The sequence below is a fragment of the Zalophus californianus genome, chromosome 4 (assembly GCF_009762305.2).
Source record: "Zalophus californianus isolate mZalCal1 chromosome 4, mZalCal1.pri.v2, whole genome shotgun sequence".
NCBI lineage: Eukaryota > Metazoa > Chordata > Mammalia > Carnivora > Otariidae > Zalophus > Zalophus californianus.
Window position 1 is genome coordinate 145,739,136 of NC_045598.1, and position 24,018 is coordinate 145,763,153.

A 24,018-nucleotide genomic window follows, 5' to 3' on the forward strand; every position below is an offset into this window, starting at 1 on the left:
GACTTTTAACTCACAGCCATCAGATTCCAAACACCCATATTTTTTTCTGCTAAAATGAATCAGTTAATGTCAATTATATTCTAAGACAAAGTTGTTATTATAATGAGAAAGATTTTTAAAGGATAAAAATGGTGAATATAAAGACTTTAGTCATCACCATTGTAGGTAGCAATGTAGAGAGTTTATTTATCCTTGTGTGTCCCATATCATATATCAAAGATCCATTCACATCAGAGACATTCAATAAATGTTGGATTAAATTGTTAATATGTAAAAGAAAAAGCAAATTATACTCAATGGAATTAGTTCACAACTTTTAAGTTATTCCTAACAGTAAGCTATTATTAAAGAGACATATTGACACTTTACAGTTACCAGACTGAACTGCTTTAAAAGATATTCTTGCTCGCATATAAAATAACTCTTCATATTATAGTAGGTTGAGCTTTACCGTATCATTCACACTCCATCTCTCAGCAGTCTAATACCACTTCATTAGAGCAGTTGAACAGATTCAGGATGCAGCCATATAATTTTCCTGGTTCAGATCCTGGCTCTGCCACTTAATAGCTGTGGGATCTTACACAAGTAATTAACATCTCTGTACCTCAGTTTCTACATCTGAGAAATGGGAATGACAACAGCATCTAATGCATAATACTGTTGTATTAAATGAATTATTATATGTAAATTGCTTAGAAGAGCGTCCGACACATAGCAAACATTAAATAAATGTTCTGTTAAAGCAATTGTTGTTGTTTTAAAAATTCAGTACCTGATGTCCATATCCTCATAATCCACAAAGAACTTGAAAGATGAGATTACGGAGATTATGGCCAGCCAGAGTCTCTTCCTCTGGAGTTCTGGGCTCTGAAACAGCACCAACACCACAGACAAGTGACTAGGGAAGTCAGAGGAGCTAGCTCGCTGACTGAGATGCAGATAGTAGGATTCCTGGCTGGGTATTAACTGCTCTATGAACCTGTCAAGGTCCTCTAGTCAAAAACCACCAGAGCACATCTATAGTTCTATAAAGCTTGGTGTATTGACTCATTGCAAGAAGAAATGTATACCATGGGGAACCGTGGGGTATCTCAGTAATGTTAGAAAAAACTTATTGCAGGACTTGGCCTTGTGTTAGATTATTTGGGGGAGCATTCAAGAAAACAGACATCTTTCCCACATTGGATGCTGTCTGGAAGCAGAAGTAATTCTCTGAGTATCTTAATAATTCTTATCTGTGAGAGGAATGAAGTTGAGCTAAAGTAATCAGTAAAAAAGTGGCAGTCACTCATTATTAGCCAGGAAAGGGGGATATTTACTCTCTTTTCTGGTTTGGACAATGTTCTTACTTCTGTCTGTTCAGACGTGATCATGAAATGGTCTAATTATTTGTCTGGCTCCATTACAGTCACAAAGCAGTCTTGTCTGAGGTTGGTCTTAAAAGAAAGTGTTTATACTGAACATGAGAACTTTGCAGATTCACTGTGAGTGTCTGGCCAGCTCCCATCTAATAGAGGGCTGCCTTTCTCTTTCTCGAACTAGATGAGAATGTTTTGCTTGAAGGGCAGGGCCGACCAGGAAAAGAACAACTATTATTATTATTTATACATATTGACAGGTTTCTAGTTTATAAAGTCCCTTTAGAGTCATTGTATAACTTGAGACTCTCAGAACAATCCTGGGAGATTGCACAACTGTAGGGGCCCAATTCATAATGTATTCCATGTGACTGGCACTGCCCCAATGTGAAGAGTGACTTCTGCAGTTGTGCAATAAGGCTACCCCATTCTTCTTTACAATTTATGAAAACTGAGTCAGAGCAGCTTTTTGAGTATTCTTTATTTCCCAATAAACCCTAGAGTTCTCTCTGGCAACCTGCTCAGCCACTGATGTTTTGATCCTTGATTCAGTCATAGTTTCTAGTTCCAGACAATTTCTTCAGCCTGTTCTGTCATAACCTAGACTATACTGGCTACCAAATAAAAAAAGCTCTGCCTTCTTCTACAACTTTGTCTGTGCCTTCCCTAAACAGGATGCTAAAAATGTTACTGAATTTACAACAAACCTTTTTCACACAGTCACTTCCTAGAGAGAGAGAAAAAAAGTGTGTGTGTGTTGCCTAAAAAGTTGATACACCATAGTATATGTTGCTTGCAATGTCAGAATGGCAGATGGAAAAAATGATTTTGAGTTCTGAAGAAATTTTAAAAAGTAGAATATCCTACTAATTTCAGGGGCTGAAATTTTTAAATGCAAACTGAGCTGCTAGTAATATATCTTTCCATAGTCTTGGAAACCTACCAAGTAAAATGACAAAGGAAAATGGAATTCCCCATGAAATGTCCCCTAATAGTGATTTTTTTTTTTTTCTGTCTAGCACCATCTTTTTGAAACTGGGAAATTCCCTCTTGCTACTAAATTTCTCTCCTGAAACATTCAACTGAAACTGAAAATGGAATATTCTAGTGATAGAATAGGCAGTTCCCAGAAAGACTAGGGGCTCTGATTCAGATTTGCTCAGGAAATCCTGTCACAGTAATTCACAAACTCTGTGACCCTGGGCAATTCATCTACCCTCTCTTTCATTAAGTTACCATGCATGCTTCTCTCCTCTATTATTACCTGAGAGTACCCTGGACTTCTCCTATCAGAACATTTATCACACTCTATGTTCAGATTTCTATCCTACTTGGAACAAAAAATGCATTTAGAGGACAGAGACCATCTGTATTTTGTTGTCCTTATACTTCTAGGCCCTAAAGTTATGGCACATAAAATATTTGTTAAATTTATTTGTTGCCTTAGGGGAAACGGAGTGGAGATCTAGAGCATCAGGAAGGTTTAATTTTCTTTTACATACCTTTTTATAACTTTGAATATTTTACCATGCCAATTTGGTGCATATATTTCTTTTTAATTAAAAATAACATTTACATGAAAAGAAGAAAGGGAGAAAATGTTTCTTGCCAATAAATATTTGGTAAAGGGATAGTAGTCACTCAGTACTTTTCAGCTGCCTTTCTTATTTAAGCATGGGATCAAAGTAGATGATTTTATGGCAAATTATTTTCTCTATTCTATATAATAACCAAATGTATAATTTGAGGACTAAGGTATAAATTTATTCAGCTGTGATTTTTCTTTTATTATGAAAAAGTGATAGACCAGCCAGTTCTATCTTAAATCCAGAACATTCCAACTTGAAGCTAGATGGAAGAAGACAGTGAGGGCAAAGATTCCTTGGACATTTTGCCTAGCACTCCAGTCAGCCAATCAGAATTTTAACAATATAGTACCACTTTTCCTTCTTTTGCCACTACTCTTTGTATGAATCACTCTATCAGGGCACCTCATGGAACAAGATAGCAGGCGACTGAGGCATGGTATATCTACTTCTCAGTTCCTTGTCCAAATGTTATGAAATAGCACCAAAATCCCTAACTCCACCCACTAACAATTTGCACGTTTTCGCAAACAAGTTTCCCTGCATGGAATACTTCCAAAGATTTTGATTGCTGATCATCTTACTCCGAATGATCACAATAAATCCTTTAGTCTTTCTAAAGGACTTCTGTTTCTTTAGCCACATAACTCAGATCATGCTGATATGGAAAGATTTGAGTCAGATTTTACATACTAATTGAATGTTTTCTGCCAAATTATGCCTTATATTTGCACTTCTAACAACTTAACAAAAAGGGGCACCTGGGTGGCTCAGTCCTTAAGCATCTGCTTTGGGCTCAGGTCATGATCCCAGAGTCCTGGGATGGAGCCCTGCCTTGGGCTCCCTGTTCAGTGAGGAGTCTGCTTCTCTCTCTGCTCCTCCCCACCGCCCCCCACCTCATGCTCTCTCTCTCTCAAATAAATAAATAAAATCGTCTATAAATAAATAAATAAATAACAAAAAATAAAATAAAATAAATCTTACCAATATGATTTGTTTCAATGAGCAAATAAAACAAGCACTTTTCCCAGGCTATAATCTAAAATGTAAAAAAAAAAAAAATTCCTAAAGCTTTATAATCTGAGTGAAAAATATTTCCTACATAGTGGTTTATTTGGTTAATTAATGAAGAGGGGTCTCTAGTAGTGACCTCTAGATTCTGAACTTGAATTGTTCTGGTCCACATTTTTGTTGAATTGAAAAACAGAAGGGAATGAACATAACATCTATTGAGGGTATGCCACATACTAACCATTTTATATGCATTATCTTACTTCATATTTATAAAATTTGTTAGAGGAATAATTTCACAAAAGGAGAGAATAGGCCTTAAAGAATTTAAACAGGCTGCCCACAATTACACAGTTCATAAATAAAGAAGCAGAGAACTGAAGTCATAGATGTATAAACTCAAACATCACATTTCCTGGAATAGCCAATACAGCAAAGTACATATTTAAGAGAATCATGGAAGGCTGGAAGAATGGATCTACAAAGATATAGCAAAACTTATTATGAATAAATTCAAAAATTGAATATGGGTCTACAAATGAGACATTATGATATACTTATTAGACAACTAAAATTAAATATAGTGAAAATACCAAATGCTGGCAAGGATGTAGGAAACTGGAATCCCTTATCTATTGCTGGTGTGAATTTAAAATGGCACAGTCACTTGGAAAATAGTGTGGCAGTCTCTTTTAAGAAAAACTCAGAAATTGGGGCACCTGGGTGGCTCAGTCGGTTAAGCATCCGACTCTTGGTTTCGGGTCAGGTCATGATCTCAGGGTTGTGGGATGGAGCCCCACGATGGCTCTGTGCTCAGCAGGGAGTCTGCTTGGGATTCTCTCTCTCCCTGTCCTTCTGCCCCTCCCCACTGCACTCTCTCTCTCTCTCTCTCTCTCTAAAATAAATAAAAACAAAACAAAAAACACTCAGAAATCAAAATGTATGTCCACACAAAGACCTATATATAATTATTCATAGCAGCTTCATTTGTAATAGCTAAAACCTGGAAACAACTAAAATGTCCTTCAATAGGCGAATAGTTAAACAACTTTGGTATACCAATACCATGGAATACTGTTCAGCAATAAAAAAGAATCAACTACTGATACAAGAAACAACTTGATGGATCTCAAGGGCATTATGCTGAGTTGCCAATCCAATCTCAAAATATCACATACCTATCATTAACATAACATTTGTGAAATGATAAAATTATAGGTATGGAAAGCAGATTTTTGGTTACCAGGCTTTAAGGATGGAAGTGGGTGGAGAATGAGGGGAGGGAGATCTTTGTGGTCATGTAATAGTTCTGTATTTTGACAGAGAGAGATGGTGGTACAGGAATCTATGCACGTGATAAAATGATACAGAGCAACCATGCACATTGGATGAATGTTAAATTGCTAGTTTTGATATTATATTTAAATTATGGAAGATGTAACCATTGGGGAAAACAGGGTGAAGGATACTGGGACCTCTCTATATTACCTTTGTAACTCCCTGTGGCTCCATTTTTAATCCCAAATAAAGAAGTTTTTAAAACTTGCACCTGGGGATCTTAGCTTCCTGGGGCTACCATAAGGAAGAACCACAAACTCGGTGGCTCAAACCACAGAAATGTATTCTCTCATATTTCTGGAGGCTAGAAGTCCAAAATCAAGATGTTAACAGAGTTGGTTCCTTCTGAGGGCTATGAGAGAGAATTTGTTTCATGACTATCTCCTAGCCTCTGGTAGCCTTAGGCATTCCTTGGCTTGTAGATAGTTTTCTTCCTGTGTCTTCACAGTATCTTCACTTTATATGCCTGTCAGCATCAAAATTTCTCCTTCTTATAAGGATACTAGTCATATTGGATTAGGCCCCATCCTAATGACCTCATCTTAACTTGAGGCAGAGACCTGTTTCCAAACATGGTTAAATTCACAGGTACTGGGGGTTAAGACTTCAACATCTTTTTAGGGTACACAATTCAACCCATAACACTGCGTCTAAAAGCATCAACTGCACAAATGCAGGAGAGAAAACCGGATCTCAAGGCAGTTTATATTAAAAACAAACAAAGAAACAACAAACAAAAGCTCCAGTTTTAGTTGACCACAGGTTCAACCCTAAATTAATAGTTTAACAAGACTGCTTAAAAAAATTAATATTGTCTTCCATTGTACTAACAGATTCAGATCAGAGACAGGCATAGCCACGTCCCTCTCACCTATCAAACCTCATATGGAATTTTCTAATCTATTTGGATTTAGGGGAATACTGGTGAAGTTGAGTAGATTCATAGGAAAACCACTGTGAGTCTGAAAACCAAGTTGAAATAAACAAGATACATTAGATGCCAAAAACTAAAGATGACATAACTGCTTTCAAAGTATTCAGTTTTTAAATCCCTCATATCACCTTAAAAAGTGGTATCCCCTTTAGGGGCACCTGGGTGGTGCAGTTAGGCATCAGACTCTTGGTTTCAGCTCAGGTCCTATGATCTCAGAGTTGTGTGATCTCAGGGTCATCAGATCAAGCCCTGCGTTTGGCTCCACACTCAGGGCAAAGTCTGCTCGAGACTCTCTCCCTCTCCCTCTGCCCCTCCCCACCGAGTGCTCGTGCTCTCTCTCTCAAATATATAAATAAATCTTTTTTAAAAAAGTGGTATCCCCTTTGTGTTTGCTGAATGAATGACAAAGCTCAAATTGTCTAGGTAGAAGAATTAGGTCAATTTAATATAGCATAAGCAGCTAATATGAAGACCAGAAGAACTTTGTAAAACTCAGAATGTTAGAGAATTTTAATAATAGAAACTTCTAATCAATCAATGGAAACACCTTGTTCAAAATGTAGTTTATTCCCTATTGTCAGGAAATGTTCAAAGGAAGCTGAGCAACCCTTTGCTAGGTATTCATTCAATGGGAGATTGTACTAGCATCTTCAAACTTTTTTTTTTTTTACTTTTCAGCACTTTCACAGAAAGATACATTAATTTAACTTCTTAGGAATTTTTAAAAATAATTTCACCTTTTTCTGAATGCTAAATGATAAAAGTGCAACTCTAGATTGAAAAATGTTTGAGAAAACTATTATCAATACTATATTAATAGGTTGACTTTAATGTTCTTTATTAATAATTCTAGCATGAGAACTGTTTACTTTTTCCAATTGAGATGAAGAATTTGGTTTAATTTAGCTTATCAGAAAAAGCATCATTTATCAACAATTTTAAAATAACACGTTCAATTTTAGGAGTGAGCACAATTAGAATGCTAAATGAGAAACATTATGGTGCTCATTAACTGCAAAATTGTGTACTTCTCTGACTCTCCATAACAATAGACTCCACATCATCACAGAGTTTATCAGGTATTTTTTGAGATTTTTTTAGGAAGAAAATGTACCAAATGTACCCCAAATGTTAGTTTTCCCATGCAAACTGTTCACTATTATGTAATTATAGAGATTTTCCCAGCATTTGTATTATTAAAACTTACTAGGTGCTTTCAGACTGAAAAAGAGAAAAAATTAGAATGAGATGTTTGAAATTCTTGGATTTGTACTTTACGTGGTTTATTTTTTAATTTTTCCATCTTTTTTCTAATTGAAATATTAGAGATTTCAAGCTACTATTTCATAAAAGAGCACCTGCAGTATAAATAACCTTAATTCTCAGTAAATGGAAAAATCTTAGTGACTTTAAAGAATTTTTTTTAAGATTTTATTTATCTATTTATCAGAGAGAAAGAGAACAAGCAGGGAGAGCAGCAGGCAGAGGGAGAAGCAGGCTCCCCGCTGAGCAGGGAGCCCGATGCAGGACTTGATCCCAGGACCCTGGAATCATGACCCGAGCAGAAGGCAGACACTCAACAGACTGAGCCACCCAGGAACCCTTTTTTTTTTTTTAAGATTTTATTTATTTATTTGTCAGAGAGAAAGAGTGATTTTACAGGATTTTGAACAGATGAATTCAACATACAAATGTGATAATTGTTTTTTACCTAATTTGTATAACTATTCTCATTTTTTCTCATTTAGTTGATGTAATTCAGCATCAGTATTCTTTAAGTTTTCTGTCTTTAGCCAATTAATTATGGGAACTAAACAATACATATATGACTAAGAATACATTTTTAAACTCTGTCATGGTGAACACATTCATGAAAGCTAAAGGTTTGAGGTTGTGATAAATAAATTGAAGCAACCATTTAGAAGTCTTGCAATAAAAAGAATCTTAGCATTTAAATGAGTTTAAATGAACTCCAGCAATCATCAGGCCAAAATTGCACCATCTATCTCAAAAGAAAATGAAAGCAACTGTGTGGAGGAACAGTACTCTTACTGTCTGCAGGAAAAAATTTGGTACAACCTCAATGAAGAGCAATTCGACAATATAATTTGACGATATAAACCAAAATTACATATGGGCATAACTCTGGTTCAACAATTCACTTCTAGGAATTAGATATATAGATATATTTGCACAAGTACACATGACATATGTAAAGATTATTTATTACAGCATTATTTGTAATAGCAAATATGTGGAAACAATCTAAGTGTCCACTAATGGAGGACAAATTATGGTATAAAGAAAGGATAAGGAAACTTATGCATTCACATGGAAAGGTATCCAAGATAGACCGTAAGTGAAAAACAAGTGAGGTGAACAGGGTACAGTGTGAAACTAATTATATAAAGTGAGAGACATAATATACATCCACATATATATTTTATATTTAAACCTATTAGCTTTTTATTGAAGTATAACAATACACAGAAAAGTGCATGTTAAGTGTAACCTCAAAGACTGTTCGTAAAGTGAATACACCCATTTAACTGGCATCTAGAGTCTAGGTCCTAGATCAAGAAACAGAAAATTACTATCACCCCAGAAGTCTCGTCATGCCCCTTCTAGTCACTACCCTTCTCTCTACAAGATAAGTCAGTATCCTGATTTCTAAAAGCATAGTGTTTTTTTTGCACTTAATAGAAACGGACTCATACAAATATATACTCTTTTGTGTCTGATTTTTTTATCCAACATTATACTTCTGTGATTCATCAATATTGTTGTACACTGTCCAGTCTCATTGCTGTTTAGTGTTCCACTGTGTAAATGTGCCACAATTTATTTACCCAATTCTACAGTTTATGGGTATTTGGATAATTTCCAGTTTGAAGCTATTATAGATAGCACTGCTACGAATACTCCAGCATTTGCATATACATATTCACATACCTAAAGGAGGAATTGATGTTATAGAATCTGCATAGCCACAATTTTAATAGAAACGGCTTTACAGTTTGCAAAATTGGTTGTACCAACTGACACTCCCACCAGCAGTGGGTATGAGAGTTCCAATTGCTACAAATCCTCACCCACACTTGGTATATTCTGTCTTTTAATTTTTAGTTAGTATTTGTGTAATGGTATCACACTGTGGTTTTAACTTGTAGTTCCCTGGTAACAGTGTTGAGCACGTTAAGTCTTTCATTTGCTATCTGCTATTTAAATAGCCCCTTTTGTGAGATGTCTAGGTCGTCTGCCTAGTTTCCCATGGGATTATCTCTTTTATACTTTTAAATGTTGAAAGATGTGCTTATATTACTTATTTTTTAAGTACTGTAATTAAAATATAAATTTTATAGCGTTCTATGCTTCATGCTCTCTCCTTGGAGATTTACAATATACTGATATTACAAAAGCTCTGAAAAGTCTTACCCTTTTCACCATCACCAGTTTGTAGAAATGTTGTTTCTGTTTTTGTATGATTTTTATTTCTCATAGACTTAATTGCTTTTCACTTAGATTTTTTAAGTTTTCTCTCCAATTTTATCACACATTTCATTAGATCTATCAAACATCAATATAATTTCCCCAAAACTCAAAATTAGATAATGTATAAAATCAATTACTTTAACTAGAGTCTTTCCCTTGGAATCTGCCATCTCCCTGCTCCAGGGAAAAAAGGTTGCTCTCTAATTCTGCTGCATCCTGGGGTTTAAACCTTCACATCCTCCTGGTTCTGTTTTCTGGATCCCATGTCTTTCTCTTTCTTGATTTATTCCCATGTTTTGTTGGAGCACATGTTCCACTCACTTTCTTTCAAGAAAAAAAAAAAGAAAAGAAAAAGGTGGATGGAAAGAAAAGAAACATTTGCATCCTTGTATATGTGAAAATGTTTTTATTCTGCCCTTATACTTGATAGTTTGGCTGACTATACAATTGTAGGTTGGAAGCTACTATCTTTTAGAATTTGAAGAAATTTCATTTCACTGTGTTTTAGCATAAAAGTGTTATTGTTGAGAAATCTAATGCCATTCTAATCCCCATCCCTTTATTCTTGTTTCTTCCTTCTGAAAACCTGTAGAATCTTCTATTTGTTCTCAGGGTTCTGACCTTTTTAAGGATGTGCTTACATATAGGTCTTTTTTAATTCACTGACGGTACTTGGTGGCCCTTTCAATATGGAGACCCCTGTCCTTCAAACCTGCCAAAATTTCTTGAATTATTGTTTTGATCATTTCCTCCCTTCCTATTTTTTGTTCTTTTTCTGGAACTCTTAGTTTATTAAGTGACTGGAAAATTAAATGAATGAATGAACGATGAATGAATGAATAAATGGGGAAAGTTTTCTGAGCACTTTTTGTAGCAAACAGCGTATTAAGCAATAAAGCACAGAGTATCAGACCAGATCTTTAAAACTAAATATTTTATTTTAAATCATCAAAATTTTAAAATACAGTGTTTCATCACAACTTCCCAGTATTGTAAAATATAACATTGCTATTCTCATTTCAGGCAACACAAAGATATAGGAAACATTTGTTCTCTGCTGACAAAAATACCCCATTCAAGTCAGGTATTCCTTATTACTGTAGCCTTAGAATTCATTAAAATGCCTAGTATGTACTTAGTATTGTATACAATATTTGCACTCACACTCTACAAAATAATCAAGTAGAAAGGTGTTTGTTCTAAGGTAAAAAACAGAAAGATGTTTGGTTGTTTTTGGTTAAAAATGAAATGCATTCCTCCCAGATCTATGAAAAAGAAATTTTTGCAGTCTTACCTGGAATCAGAGGGACTGACTCTTCTCAAAGTTATTTGTCAATCTCCGTATAGTTATGGACGCCAGAGAGAAGAGAGAGAAAAGTAGCTCCCTAGTAGAGGAGCACGGAACAGGAGCTAAACACCAGAACTTGTTAACAGAGTCAGCCTCTGACAGGATTTATCACCCACCTCTCACTCCTGACGCACCTGGAAGTGAGGGATGACCGGAGTCCAGGTAGGCAGGTGAATTTACACCCTACCTGACCCGCGGGGCTCATCAGTGCCCAACTCTCGAAGTCACCACCACGCCCACCCCTCACCGGCGCGTTTCGCGCAGGCGCGGAGTCGGTAATCCGGCGTCCCCGCCCGCACCCCGCCACCCCTGGAGTCTGGCGACTCCCCCACGACTATGAGGCTCAGAGAAGATTCCTCCCTGGTGTGAGAGCACGTTGACCAAAATCGGACACCAGGCTGCTGAAAGGAACTTTTTTTTTTCCCCTCAGAGAAAACTTTCCCAAACCTGGAAAGTTGGGGGGAAAGAAGACAAAACGAGCGTCCCTGGCTCCCTTCCCCACCCCTAGCCCCCGCCCCAGCCCCGCGGGTGTCGCCCAGAGCGTGGGGGCCGCACCACATAAGGCAGACCCGAGGGCCGCGGGCCGGGGGCCCTCTCCCCGCCTCAGGGTCTGCCGCTGACGTCACCTGAGAAGTTTGGGGAGGGAGGAGCTTGGACTGCCCGGCTCTGGTGGCTGGTGCGCCTGGGAAGGCCAGGTCGGGGGAGGAGGCTCCTCCTCGACGCGTAGTCCCGGCAGAGTTGACTACGATACCCAGAAAAGTCCGCTCTGACTCCAGAAAAGCAACGACTGGCGTGGGCCGCGGAGGCCATGGGCTGCCTCGTGACCTAGTGTCCCGCCGCGGGAAGTGCCCGGGTGCTCCGGCTCCGGCACGGGGGTGGGGAGGCGAGTGCGGGCGCCCGAGCGCAGCCGAGGAGCCACGGAAGCCGCCGAAGCGGCGGGCACACCCAGAGCCGGCCAGCGGCCTCAGAGCCCGCGCCGCCCGCGACCATGAACCGGGAGGCTATCTGCAGCGCCCTGCCCACCATTCCCTGCCACAAGCTCGCCGACCTGCGGTACCTGAGCCGCGGCGCGTCGGGCACCGTGTCGTCCGCCCGCCACGCAGACTGGCGCGTTCAGGTGGCCGTGAAGCAGCTGCATATCCACACCCCTATGCTCGACAGGTAGGGCACCCCCGCGGAGCCCCGAACACCAGCCCCGAGCAAGCGGGCTCTAGAGCCCGAACGGCGGCGACACTTGCGGTCGGCCCCACCCCTCGTCACCTCTGGGCAGCCCTTCAAGGCTCGGGGCTTGCGTGGTGGGGAGAACTGGCTACGCTGGAGATGCAGCTCTCGCATTCCTCTGCTCACCCCGTCTCTCCACCGCCCTCTCCTGCTCTGTCCCTCTTACTCCTGGACTTCCTTTCTCCAGAACACCAAAAGTCAGGGTGTTTCGGTGTAGGCCTGCGGTTGTTTTTGTTTTGTTTGTGGTTTATTACGTATGGTCATGAAAGTTGAGATACCAAACTCTACTTGCTTTAGTTTCTCTTCTCACTCTCGCAGGGAAGCCTGTCCCCAGAGGATAAGTGTATTATTTTGCTAACAATACGCTGAATCAGAAGACAAACGACCAGAAATTTTGAACGTCTTTCACATCCTGAACAATTTCCCTGCACTGTCTAGGTTTTAAGGGAAAGTTAGTATTAGTTTCTGTTTCCAGAAAAACATTTCATTCCTGTACCATTGACCTGGGATCGAAGGTATTAGTCAGTGGGTCTAGTCATTTAGTCTTGTGTATTTGCCTTCCAGTAGGCCCTGCATTCAGTCCTTAGTGAGTTAACATCCATGATTGCAACACTCTCCTCTCCTCCCCCTCTATCTAATGTCAGAATTCATCATGCTGGGTGCCTGATTGGTCAGAGGCTGTTGGTGTCCAATGTCAGATAAATCCCTCAGCTTCAGCTCTACCAATGTTACTGGACTTTCATCTGCCTGTAGCTTTACTTTGCTGTCTTGCTATCAGGCTTGGGTGGGCCAGATCTCACAGTAAATTTGAGACACTTGTGGAGATTGTTCCCACTTTTTGTATATCATAATCCAGATCTAGTGATAGATAAGATGTGGTGTCTCTTTCACCTGGACCTTGAGTTCTGTGGAGCAAGTGCTAGGCAAATGTATGTATGTGTATGTAGTCAAGTTTGAAGGGTGGTGGTTGGTTAAAAAGACTGAAAATATTTTAGAATCAGCTCTGTAAATTTATGGATATCTAACCCTAAGGGACCCTTTAGGTATTCTAAAGCAAGTTGATCTTCCTGTTTTGGATGCTGCTTCTCAAGATTTTAATTTATCCGAGTTTTGTGCTATTTGGGAGCAAAGGAATGAAGAGGGGGTTCCCTTTCTATTCTTATTAACAGTTTTCATAACCTAAAACTCTTCAGTAAATTGGTAGGAAATTCTGTTGTCCAAGAAGTCATAAGGACCAGTTAAACCCTCTGGCATTACTGCTTCAGGTTCTTTTTCCCACTTTGTTACCTAAGATGTTAACCTTAGCGGTATTCTTGTAATCTCAGCATAGGACAGGGCTATGCAGTTGACTCACAGGGTGTCCATTTCCTCACATAAAGTGGGAATAATAAATGCATGGACTTGGGCTCTGGTGTGGAAAAGGTTTGCATTGTTCTTTGAAACCATCTGGAAGAAAAATAAGTTTATGTGCAGTTACGTGTTCTTATTTTAGTGATTGGTGAGTCATTCTCCGTAACCTGACTTCTCCCCAATGAGTGGGCCTTCCCCAGCAATCTCCCGACTGTTTATGTGTGGATGAGTCTGATTGGTTTTTCAAACACTGTGTGGATGACATAACTGTTTTGTGACTGAAATTTTAAGTTGGGTAATTTTGGTGATATGCCTATGAAAACTGTAACTTTTAGTTTTTAAAAATATAAAACCTATTTTAGACCTATTTATTTTTGGCTTTTTCTGTTTTGCCACTTACTCGATTTTCCTGAAATCTGACTTCAAGAACTTTCCTTGATCCTTTCCTTTCTTTGATCAAGCGGTGGAATGGAGAGAACACAGGCTTTGGAGTCCCACAACTGCAATTCAAATCTGACTCCAACCCTACCACTTAATGTTGGCCTATTAGAAAATTATTTATCTGAGCCTCAGTGCCCTCAATATAAAGTGGTGTTAAGGTAACCAACTTTAGAGGGTTGGTCTTTGGATGATAGTACATATAAAGTGTATGACACATAATAGGATCACAGTAGAAGGAAGAATGCCTGATACTCTTAATGAGAGAAAGAACAAGTGTATTAAGTATCACTGAGACTTCAGCGTGCTCTCTCTATAGTTTTTTTTCTCAGTGTATCCAGAAATCTTCAAGTCCATCCTCTGTCTCTCTGCAAGAGTGCTAAACAATAAGATGTAGTTCTTGTTGACCTCCATCTCTTACCTTTTCAATTTAGGGAAGATAAGTTTTAATTAAAACAGGTCTCATAAACTGAATAATAGGTTGCCTCACAGAGTATTAAGTGGCTGAGAACAGGGAGAAGGAAAAAAGCTTTTTACTTTATGTCCTCTTGTAACTCTTGAATTTTAAAACATATATTACCTATTCAGAACATAAATAAGATTTTTTGCTTTATTTTGCCTTTTGTTTGCTTTTAGAGCAAGCCTCATAGTCTGATGTGGAATGTCTGTTTTCTTATTTCAACAGCCATTCATCCAGAGCTTGAGTGGTTTAAGCACCAACTAATCATCATTGCTTACCCAATAAACTTCTGGAAATGTTTCTATTTTGTTATTGCTGCTACCAACACATCAGTCTATGGTAAAAACCAGTGACATCTCCAATTCCCTTGCTTTTTTTTTTTTTTTTTTTAATTTGTCTACCGTAGTCACCACCACCTGGGCATTCTATTCAGCTAGTGTTTTTCTTTCCATTTTCACTGTGACCTTTATAGTTTCAGACTCTCATTGCTTCACATCTTTAATTAGTATTGTAATATTCTAACACATGACTTTCAAACTCTGCCCATTTCTGCTGATTGTACATCCTTCTGCCCAGATAATTGTCCAGAAAGTTTGCTCTGCTCATGTCATTACCCTGCTCAAAAACCTACAATCACAATTTGCTAACTACCAAATAGAGTGTAAATACCCTCACCTGGCTTTAGGGCTCGGAGATGAGGCTCTAGCCTACCCTATTCACCTTCATTCCTTTCACATGCTCTTTAGGTATCCTGATTCATATTAAACAATCTGCCATTTTCCAAACACAACCTTCACTGTAACTTCCTTGAATACATTTGATACATATCTACCAAGTGCCGGGTCCTGTTTTCAGGTCTTAGGGACACACAGATGAGAAAGAAAAGCAAAAGTCCTCCCATCTTGGAGGCCATATCCATCTTGGCCCTTTTACCAATGGTTGATGTTCTGTCTTCCCTTAAAGTACAGTTGAAATCCCTCTTTAAAGACTGTCAACTCCCCTAGCCCAAAGTTTACTCTTTTTCTGAGTTCCCCATAGTTCTCTATTTATTCATTTGCTTACTTACTTAACTTGCTTGCTTATTTATTTGTTTATGATGGTACTTATCACATTCTGCCTTATGTTTTAAGTATGCATTTTCTTTCTTTTTTTTACTTGCTTTCCTTTTTTTAACTTTATTGAGGAATAATTGACACATGTAATTATATATAAAGTGCACAACATGATGATTTGATAGACATATGCGTTGTGGAGTGATTACCAAGATCAAGATAATTAACACATCCAAAGAATACCTCCAAATGGCCAATAGGTATATATGAAATGGTCTTCAACATCACTAATCATTAGGGAAATGCAAATCAAAATCACAATGAGTATTTATTTTTCTTAGAAAATTTCTTGGCAGCTTGAGGACACAGACTATGTTTATCTTTATATTTTCCAAAATGTTGAGCATAGTTTTCATTCATAATAAATGTTCAGTATTTATTTGTTTTGTGAATAAATAAGCAAATGAACCTGGGATCCAGAGTTGCCCCAGGGATCTGTTATAAGCATTTACCTGTCCTAAGTGTTCTTTTCCTGAGTTCCATTGTATAATTTCTAAGCATTTTTGACCCATATGCAACTGTTATCGTCTAGTCATTTAAATCTACAACATTTAAATGTATTATTTAAATATTTGGGAAAAATGCACATGGTATGCAACCATGATATTTAATATAATATTCTAATCAAATATCTAATACAACATAAACTTTAATTCAAACAGCAATAATTCTAATATCAATAGACTTTATAAACTTACTCAAATATTGTGTCCTTTTCCTTTCCTAGGAAAGTACAATAATAATAACCTGTGTATATCGCACTTTTTTCTGTCAGTGGCTCAGAGAAGTTATTATGGACTCTAAACAGACCTGTGGACTGTATAGGGCAGATATTATCCCTACTTTAAATATGAAGAAACTAAGGGACAGAGAAGTTGCATAATTTACATGAGGTCAATTAATGGGGGAAAAAATCTAGTCTTAATGTTATAGGCATGATTATTGTGTATTTTTCATTACTTTGAAATAATTACGCATTTTCTTTCTTTAGTGAAAGAAATGATGTTTTAAGAGAAGCTGAAATTTTACACAAAGCTAGATTTAGTTACATTCTTCCAATTTTGGGAATTTGCAATGAGCCTGAATTTTTGGGAATAGTTACGGAATACATGCCAAATGGATCATTAAATGAACTCCTACATAGGGTAAGTATTGTGCATTTTTAGTAGCTATCATTCTGTTATTCAAGCTATCTAGTGTTTTGGTTTTACATATGATCAGATTATTTGGAGAGCTGTAGATGAGTCAAAATAAGAATAATGGAAAACAATTACAGTGGTAAAGTTAGACAAGTTATGGCTTCTTTTGTGTTGTTAAAAATATCAGAGAGTCAGGCCCTACATTCTGCAGGACTGAGGTTATTTTGCTTAGGTTACTGTTCCTGAGGTGTAACTGAATTCCAGTAACCACATGTGTATATACAGAGGTAGGAGAGGGAGAGAGAACAGATAAACTCTGTACACTATATAACCTCCTGTTAGTTAAGCCAGATTTTATTTTATCTTAAAAACAATTTAGGATTCAAATTAAATGTTAATAATACCCGTCCATAAAGTTCTAAATAGGCCAAATAAGTCTGTCTCTGAGTACCAAATACATCGGTTTTTCCAATAATAGACAAAGGCATGAGCCATTTACCTTTTTATCAATGTACTAGTTACTCTGGCTTTGATTGTGAATCCCATCAGTAAGCAAACTGGAGGGGTGGGTCCTCATTCTTATCAGTAAGCAAATTTGTGAATCCTTAGTCTCAAACTGTATGTATTCATCTATTGTTTGCTTGATCTTATATTATTAATACTATCTGCAACCTGCAGTTTCTGTTGAGAAATCTTTTTTAAAATCACTGGGTCTCTGGGCGCCTGGGTGGCTCAGTTGGTTAAGCGACTGCCTTCGGCTCAGGTCATGATCCCGGAGTCCTAGGATCGAGTCCCACATCGGGCTCCCAGCTCAGCAGGGAGCCTGCTTCTCCCTCTGACCCTCTCCCCTCTCATGCTGTTTCTCGCTCGCTCTCTCAAATAAATAAATAAAAATCTTTAAAATAAATTAAATAAATAAATAAATAAATAAATAAAAATAAAATCACTCGGTCTGTTTTGTGAGTGTTGGTTTAGTTAAAATCTGGTAACATGATCTATAAATTCCAATTAGTGGATGCTCCTAAAGTCTGATACATCACAACGTTCTGTAAGCAAACGAGAGAATGGATGCCACTCATGGAGTGACTTCGTCTTTATTTCAGCAGATAATCACTTTCTATTTATGACGGGACCATCTGAGACAAGGACAGAGTATGATAACTGGTGTCTGTGTATAATATTTGTATAACAACACAGCAATTGATATAAATATTACTTAAGCACAATTTCCTTTTTAAAAAAATGAATATAAGTATAAATTCTAATATTTTCTTCCCACACTCCAGTACCCATTAGATACTCTGATACCCAAAATTGGAACCCATTAGAAATTATAGAGCCTCCTTCAGGGGACTGCCAACTCCTAGAAGGAATCATAACATATAGAGTGAGTGTTCTACCTCTGTCTCCATGATCAAAAGCCTCCATGTGATACTATACTGCACAGAGGCCTTGTGACTCCTTTGAACTACATAATTTTCAGAAGAAAATTACCTTTTTACAGACTAAAAGATTCAGTTACTCACTGGGATGGAGGTCTGTGTATACCAGAGGAAGTAATGTCTTATGTTTCTTTTGGTTTTCTTTGTTGTATTATTAGAGCGGGATTTATCTTGAAGTACTCTCCCCCAACCTCAAAGAAGATTGTTAAAAAAAATCAAAATAGAATGTAAACAGCTGGTTAATCAAAGAGCTATACACTTACCCATTTGCAGAAAAAATTCTCAAGAACAGATTTGAGCTTTCAGTAAAAGCATACTTTTTCATGTCATTTAGAATGTATCCAGTAGCTTGGTGCCTGGTGATTCATTGCCAGATCTTCCCAAATTATCTAATTTTTCTGAGTATGTTCATTCTCCTAGGAAGCTACACTAACTTTTATGTTCAAAAAGTTCAGATGAATATCACTTGTAAGTACCAAGATATATAAAACATTATATTTTAAATATGTCTATTGCATACACTTAAAAATGAAGATGATCTTTGTCTCTTTCACAAAAGCAAAACTTCCAAAGGCTAATTTTTCAATCTAGAATACAAAAATTGTATGATAAGTATGAGAAATTCATGCTTAGTAAATAAATATAATATGGTCATAATTTTAATTGATGTAATGATTATTGTAATAAGGTATGATTTTATATCAATAGGAAAATTAAAATATAAATTTTGAGTTAATGGTATGTACCAAGAAGAAATTTTGTGTGTGTGTGTGTGCATGTAGTTTTTTGATACAAACCATAGAATGAGAGATAGGTGTGAGTATAGGTAATGTGTTTGGGTATTACACAGAAAAAAAAAAAACTGAAAACTGTTTAAATGAAGAAAGAAGAGCCAATACCATGTAGTTGTATTACCAACATAAACTAAAAGGAAATAACAGAACTATAAAGTCATCATTATTTTTTCTAAAAACTGAGGAAAATAAGATATACATGGATGTTAAATAATATCAAATTGATACCATGATACTATGTAATAAAAATGAACATATGTCTTGACTTTTGTTTATACTGTATTTCCACATAGAATATTTAATTTTCTAAGTGGAAATGTAATGAATATGGTCACTTATTTTCATTTTGTTTATTTTCATATATCTGAAGAAAACAGAATATCCTGATGTTCCTTGGCCACTGAGATTTCGCATCCTGCATGAAATTGCACTGGGTGTAAACTACCTGCACAATATGAATCCTCCTCTACTTCATCATGACTTGAAGACTCAAAATATCTTATTGGATAATGAATTTCATGTTAAGGTAATTACTTAAAAAAAAGTTTATCTGCATCCTTGAGATTAATCGTTTTAAAGACTTTTTAGTGTTTTTTTCTCAACCAATTTAATATCTTTCCGTTTTCCATAGCCTATAATTCTTTTCTTCAGTGTCCCTTCTTCCAGCTTCAGTGGCTTAGTTATTCCTAGGCTTGAAAGATAAATAGAATTATGGTACAAAATACAAAGTCATTATGTCCTTAATTGAAATGATCAAGTAAGCCCTTTTTTTCTTCTGATTTTGCAGTTATTATAGATTCACAGGAAGTTGCAAAGATAATACAAAGAGAGTCCATGAACCCTTCACTCAGTTTCTGCCAGTGATTACATTACATGTAATTACAGTACAATTTCAAGTCCAGGAATTTGACATTGGTACAGTGCATGTATATAGTTTATGTGTTACTTTATCACATGTGTGACCATCACAGCAATCAAGATATAGCACTGTTCTATCATCACAAATATATCACTCATGCTACCCCTTTGTATTCACACTCATCTCCTCCCTTCCACTATCCCTAACCACTGACAACCACTAATCTGTTCTCTATCTCTATGATTTTGTCATTTTGAAAGTGTTGTATAACTGGAATCATACAGTATGTGGTATTTTGAGATTAACATTGTTTACTTAGCATAATACCTTTGAGATCCATCCAAGTTGTTGCTTATATCAATAGTGGTTCTTTTTTATTGGTAAATGGTATTTCATGGTATGTGTATACCAAAATTGTTTAACCATTCACCTACTGAAAGGTATTTATATTGTTTCCAGTCTTTGGCAGTTACAATAAAACTCCTGTGAACAATCCTGTGCAACTTTTTGAATGAACATAAGTTTTTGTTCCTCTAGATAACCAAGAGCTAATGTCTAGGAGTGCAATTGCTGGGTAAGGGTTTGTTTAGTTTTTTAGGAAACTACCAAACTATTTTTGAGGGGCTGTACCTTTGTACATCCTACCAGCAATGTATGATTGACCCAGCTTTTCCATATCCTGACCAGCATTTGGTATTGTCACAGTTTTATATTTTAGCATTATAATAGGTATATAGTGATAGCTCATCATAGTCTTAATTCCATTTTCCTAGTGGCTAATGATGTTGAACACTTTCTCATTTGCTATCTATATCCTTTTCAGTGAATGTCTCTTCATGTCTTAAGCCCATTTTCTAATTGGATCTTTTGGGATTTTTATTACTGGGTTTTGAGAGTTCTTTAGATTTTTAAATATGAGTCCTTCATCAGATATGTAGTTTGCAAATATTTTCTCCCGCTTGGTGGTTTGTTCTTTTCATCCTTTTAACAAGGTCTTTCACAAAGAGAAGTTTTTAATTTTGATGAAGTCCAATTTATCAGGGTTTTTTTTTTTCCTTTATGATAATTCTTTGCTGTCATATCTAAGTAGCCTTTATCAAGCCATAGGTATTAAAGATTTTCTTCTATGTTATCTTCTAAAAGTTTTAGAGTTTTATATTTTACATTTAAATCTAGGACCTACTTTGAATTAACTTTTGTATAAGTCATAAGATTTAGGTGCCTAAAGGCACCAGGTGTAGTAGTGATTTCATAGTTTACCCTCTATCTAACTGATGACAGCAAATAAAAAGTAGTTGCTAAGTAACTAACACTAAATGTAACTCACTTTATTTTTATGTTATTTTGTTATACTTCTTATAATAATATATGTAATTAGAGATTACTGTAAATATCAAAAAATGTTCAAAGAAAAAATAACAGGGAAGTTGGAACAATAGAAAAATTAATACAAAAAATGTGAGAAAAGTTAAATAAAAAACAAAACCTCTGTTAAAGGCACTTCCTCTCCCTAGAATAAAATGGGAGGGGAAAGGAAAAGAAGCAAGCTGCCATCTCAGTACTACTAAAAAAAGAAACTAATCTATTACATCAGCTATGAAACCACACAGGTAGAAGTGCCTTAATGGTCAGCAAGTCCATTCAAGTCTGGATCCTCACTATAATAGTCCCTTATCTCCCAAGGCAGTTAGTCTATGACAGGGGAGTCTTAATCTCCATACTTAAATGACTGTGACATTTTCTTATATGATTAATCAAAATGCCTTCCGTTTGTTTTCATCCATGGGTCCTAGTTCTATTCTTTGTGATAAACTGAATAAGTCCAATTCTACTTCCCATATGACAGCCCTCTCAATGTTTACAGATGGCTATAATCCCCCTGCCCCTGACATACACTTGTGTTTTGTTCTTCTGTGTTCTGAACATCCTTAGTTCTTTCAACCAACTTCCTTATTACATTGCTTTTAATCACAGGTGCTATCCAGATGCTTCTGTGTTTAAATCTCTGTTAAATTTTTATCCTCACAATGAAACAAAATACTCCTTGTGACCTTATGAATATAGACTTGAATGGAAGTGCCATTTCCCTGGTCCCTAAGCACTTTGTTTAATAATTAATGAATCATTGGCTTTTGGGGGGTGATCATTTCACAACGTTTAAATTGGGCTTAGCATCAACAAGCCCTGAGAGGTTCTTTTGTTTAGGTATTACTGCTTAAGCCACATCTCCTTATCGTGTACTTTGCAGAATACTTTCTGGACATCATCAAAGTTTATTTTGTTAGATTTGAGCGATCACTTCCACCTCTTAAGATCTTTTTCAGCATTATTTCTGTAGCTCAAGGGTTTTAACTTTGTCTCCCAGCTTTATGTCATCCTCAGATTTAATTAGCTAGTTTTTGTATCTTTAAGTCATGATTAAATATTAACCAGTACAGAGCTCAGATCAGAGCCTCACAACATGGTGCTTAGAACCTCCTTCCAGGTCAGTATCAATCCTTAATTAGCACTTTTGGAGACTAATCATTAATTTTGTGTGGACTACTTTGTGCAGAACTGTTTTACATATTTCTCCATTTTTTCCTTGAGAATATCATCAGGAGTCCTTGCTTGACTACTTTCCCAGGTGTCCTCCTGGCTTATTCCCTCACCTTCTTTAGAATGGCTTTCCCTGATGACCCACCCAGTTCCTCTGTGCCTTTGCACCTTGATTTATGCTTCTGCATATTATTTTTCACCATCTGTCATATTTTTATTAATATGTTTATTGACTGTCTCCCCCAATTAGAAAATAAACTCCACGAAGACTGAAATTTAGTCTATTTTATTAAACTGCCACCTGCTCAGCAGTTGCCATATTGAAGCATTAACTAAGTATTTGTTGAATAAACAAATGAATGAATTCCAGATCTTCTATAATATATGGATAGGCCTGATAACTTAATAGTCAAGCATGTTATTATAAAATATAAAGTGTTTTATAATATGCAAACTGTTTTAACATTTACTCTTTGACAGTACTATTGTCAAAAAAGGAAATGAAATTGGTCATAATTTTAGTCAGTAAACATTTATGGAGCAGCAGTGGCATTGTGCCAAGGACTTGGGATATAGCATGTGAGACCTGAAACTGACCACTGGTCTGATATGATTTGTTTTTCATGAATTCTTGCTGGTATCCCTTTTATTAAATTTTCTAAATTTTTAAAGCAGGGATTAAGGATAGTGTCCACCAATAAGTAGATTTGCAAAAATCAACATTTTCTTTCCTTTTTGAAAGTCAGAATGGCATTTATTTTTCTCATATCCTGTAGTACCTCTCCATTCTGTCCCACAAAGAACGCTGATAGCACCATGGAGATATTTGCAAGTATTCTCAATAACCTGAAATATATATAAAATAACCTGAGATTTGCACTTTTTAAACCTTTCAATGTCCTTGGACTATACTTTCTTCATCTCAGTCTGGAAACTATACTTAGCAGAGTAAACAGAAGCAAAGTAATAGGTAATGATTCTTACTTTCTTGTTTTCACTGATCAACAGGGTGTCCTTGGACTTTCTTTGATATGAATAAAATTTAGAATAGTTTGGCTAGGTGTAGTTTTTATAATTTTTATTAATTTAGTACATACAGAGCTGTGACCTTTCTAATACTATTCTTATAAATTAGCGACATTCTTTTACATGCATCTTATGTGTCTCTACTTTGTACTTTATAAATGTCCGTTAAAAGTCAAAGTTCATCACTGACTCATGAAAAAGTAACAGTTATTTAATCTACCTATCTTCTTGGAAAGGCCTTTAAATGAAGTGCAAAATATCTTTAAAAATACTTAATGAAATTAAATGGAAATTTACACCTTGCTACCATTTTCTGAAGTTATCTCACTGGAATGCTGACCAGAAACATAGTATCTGAAAGAAAAATGTTTACTACTGATTAAGGTCAACTGAGACTTTTCTACTTTAAAAAGGATACATTAGTTTGGTTATCTGCCACGTGTCCATTAGTGCACCTTAGATACAAATGAACTAGTAATAGGCTTCTTTGAAATGAAAATATTTATATGTGCCATATTTGCTTTCTCTGCTATTCTCTCAGTCCAGTGTGGAAACCAGAATACTTCAGG

The 24,018-nt window shown here is 36.6% G+C and overlaps 1 protein-coding gene across 2 annotated transcripts in view; it reads left to right on the forward strand.

Moving 5' to 3' along the window:
* Positions 1–11,757: 11,757 nt before the first annotated feature.
* Positions 11,758–24,018, forward strand: part of RIPK2 (receptor interacting serine/threonine kinase 2) — a 29,466-nt gene continuing 17,205 nt past the window's right edge. Inside the window, exons 1-3 of one of the 2 annotated variants that reach the window (XM_027571155.2) lie at positions 11,758–12,231; positions 16,643–16,796; positions 19,397–19,552. In XM_027571155.2, the coding sequence (XP_027426956.2) occupies positions 12,059–12,231; positions 16,643–16,796; positions 19,397–19,552 (483 nt within the window). In that variant the 5' untranslated portion in view covers positions 11,758–12,058. The remainder of the gene's footprint in view (positions 12,232–16,642; positions 16,797–19,396; positions 19,553–24,018) is intronic. The other variant, XM_035727329.1, reaches the window with a different exon arrangement.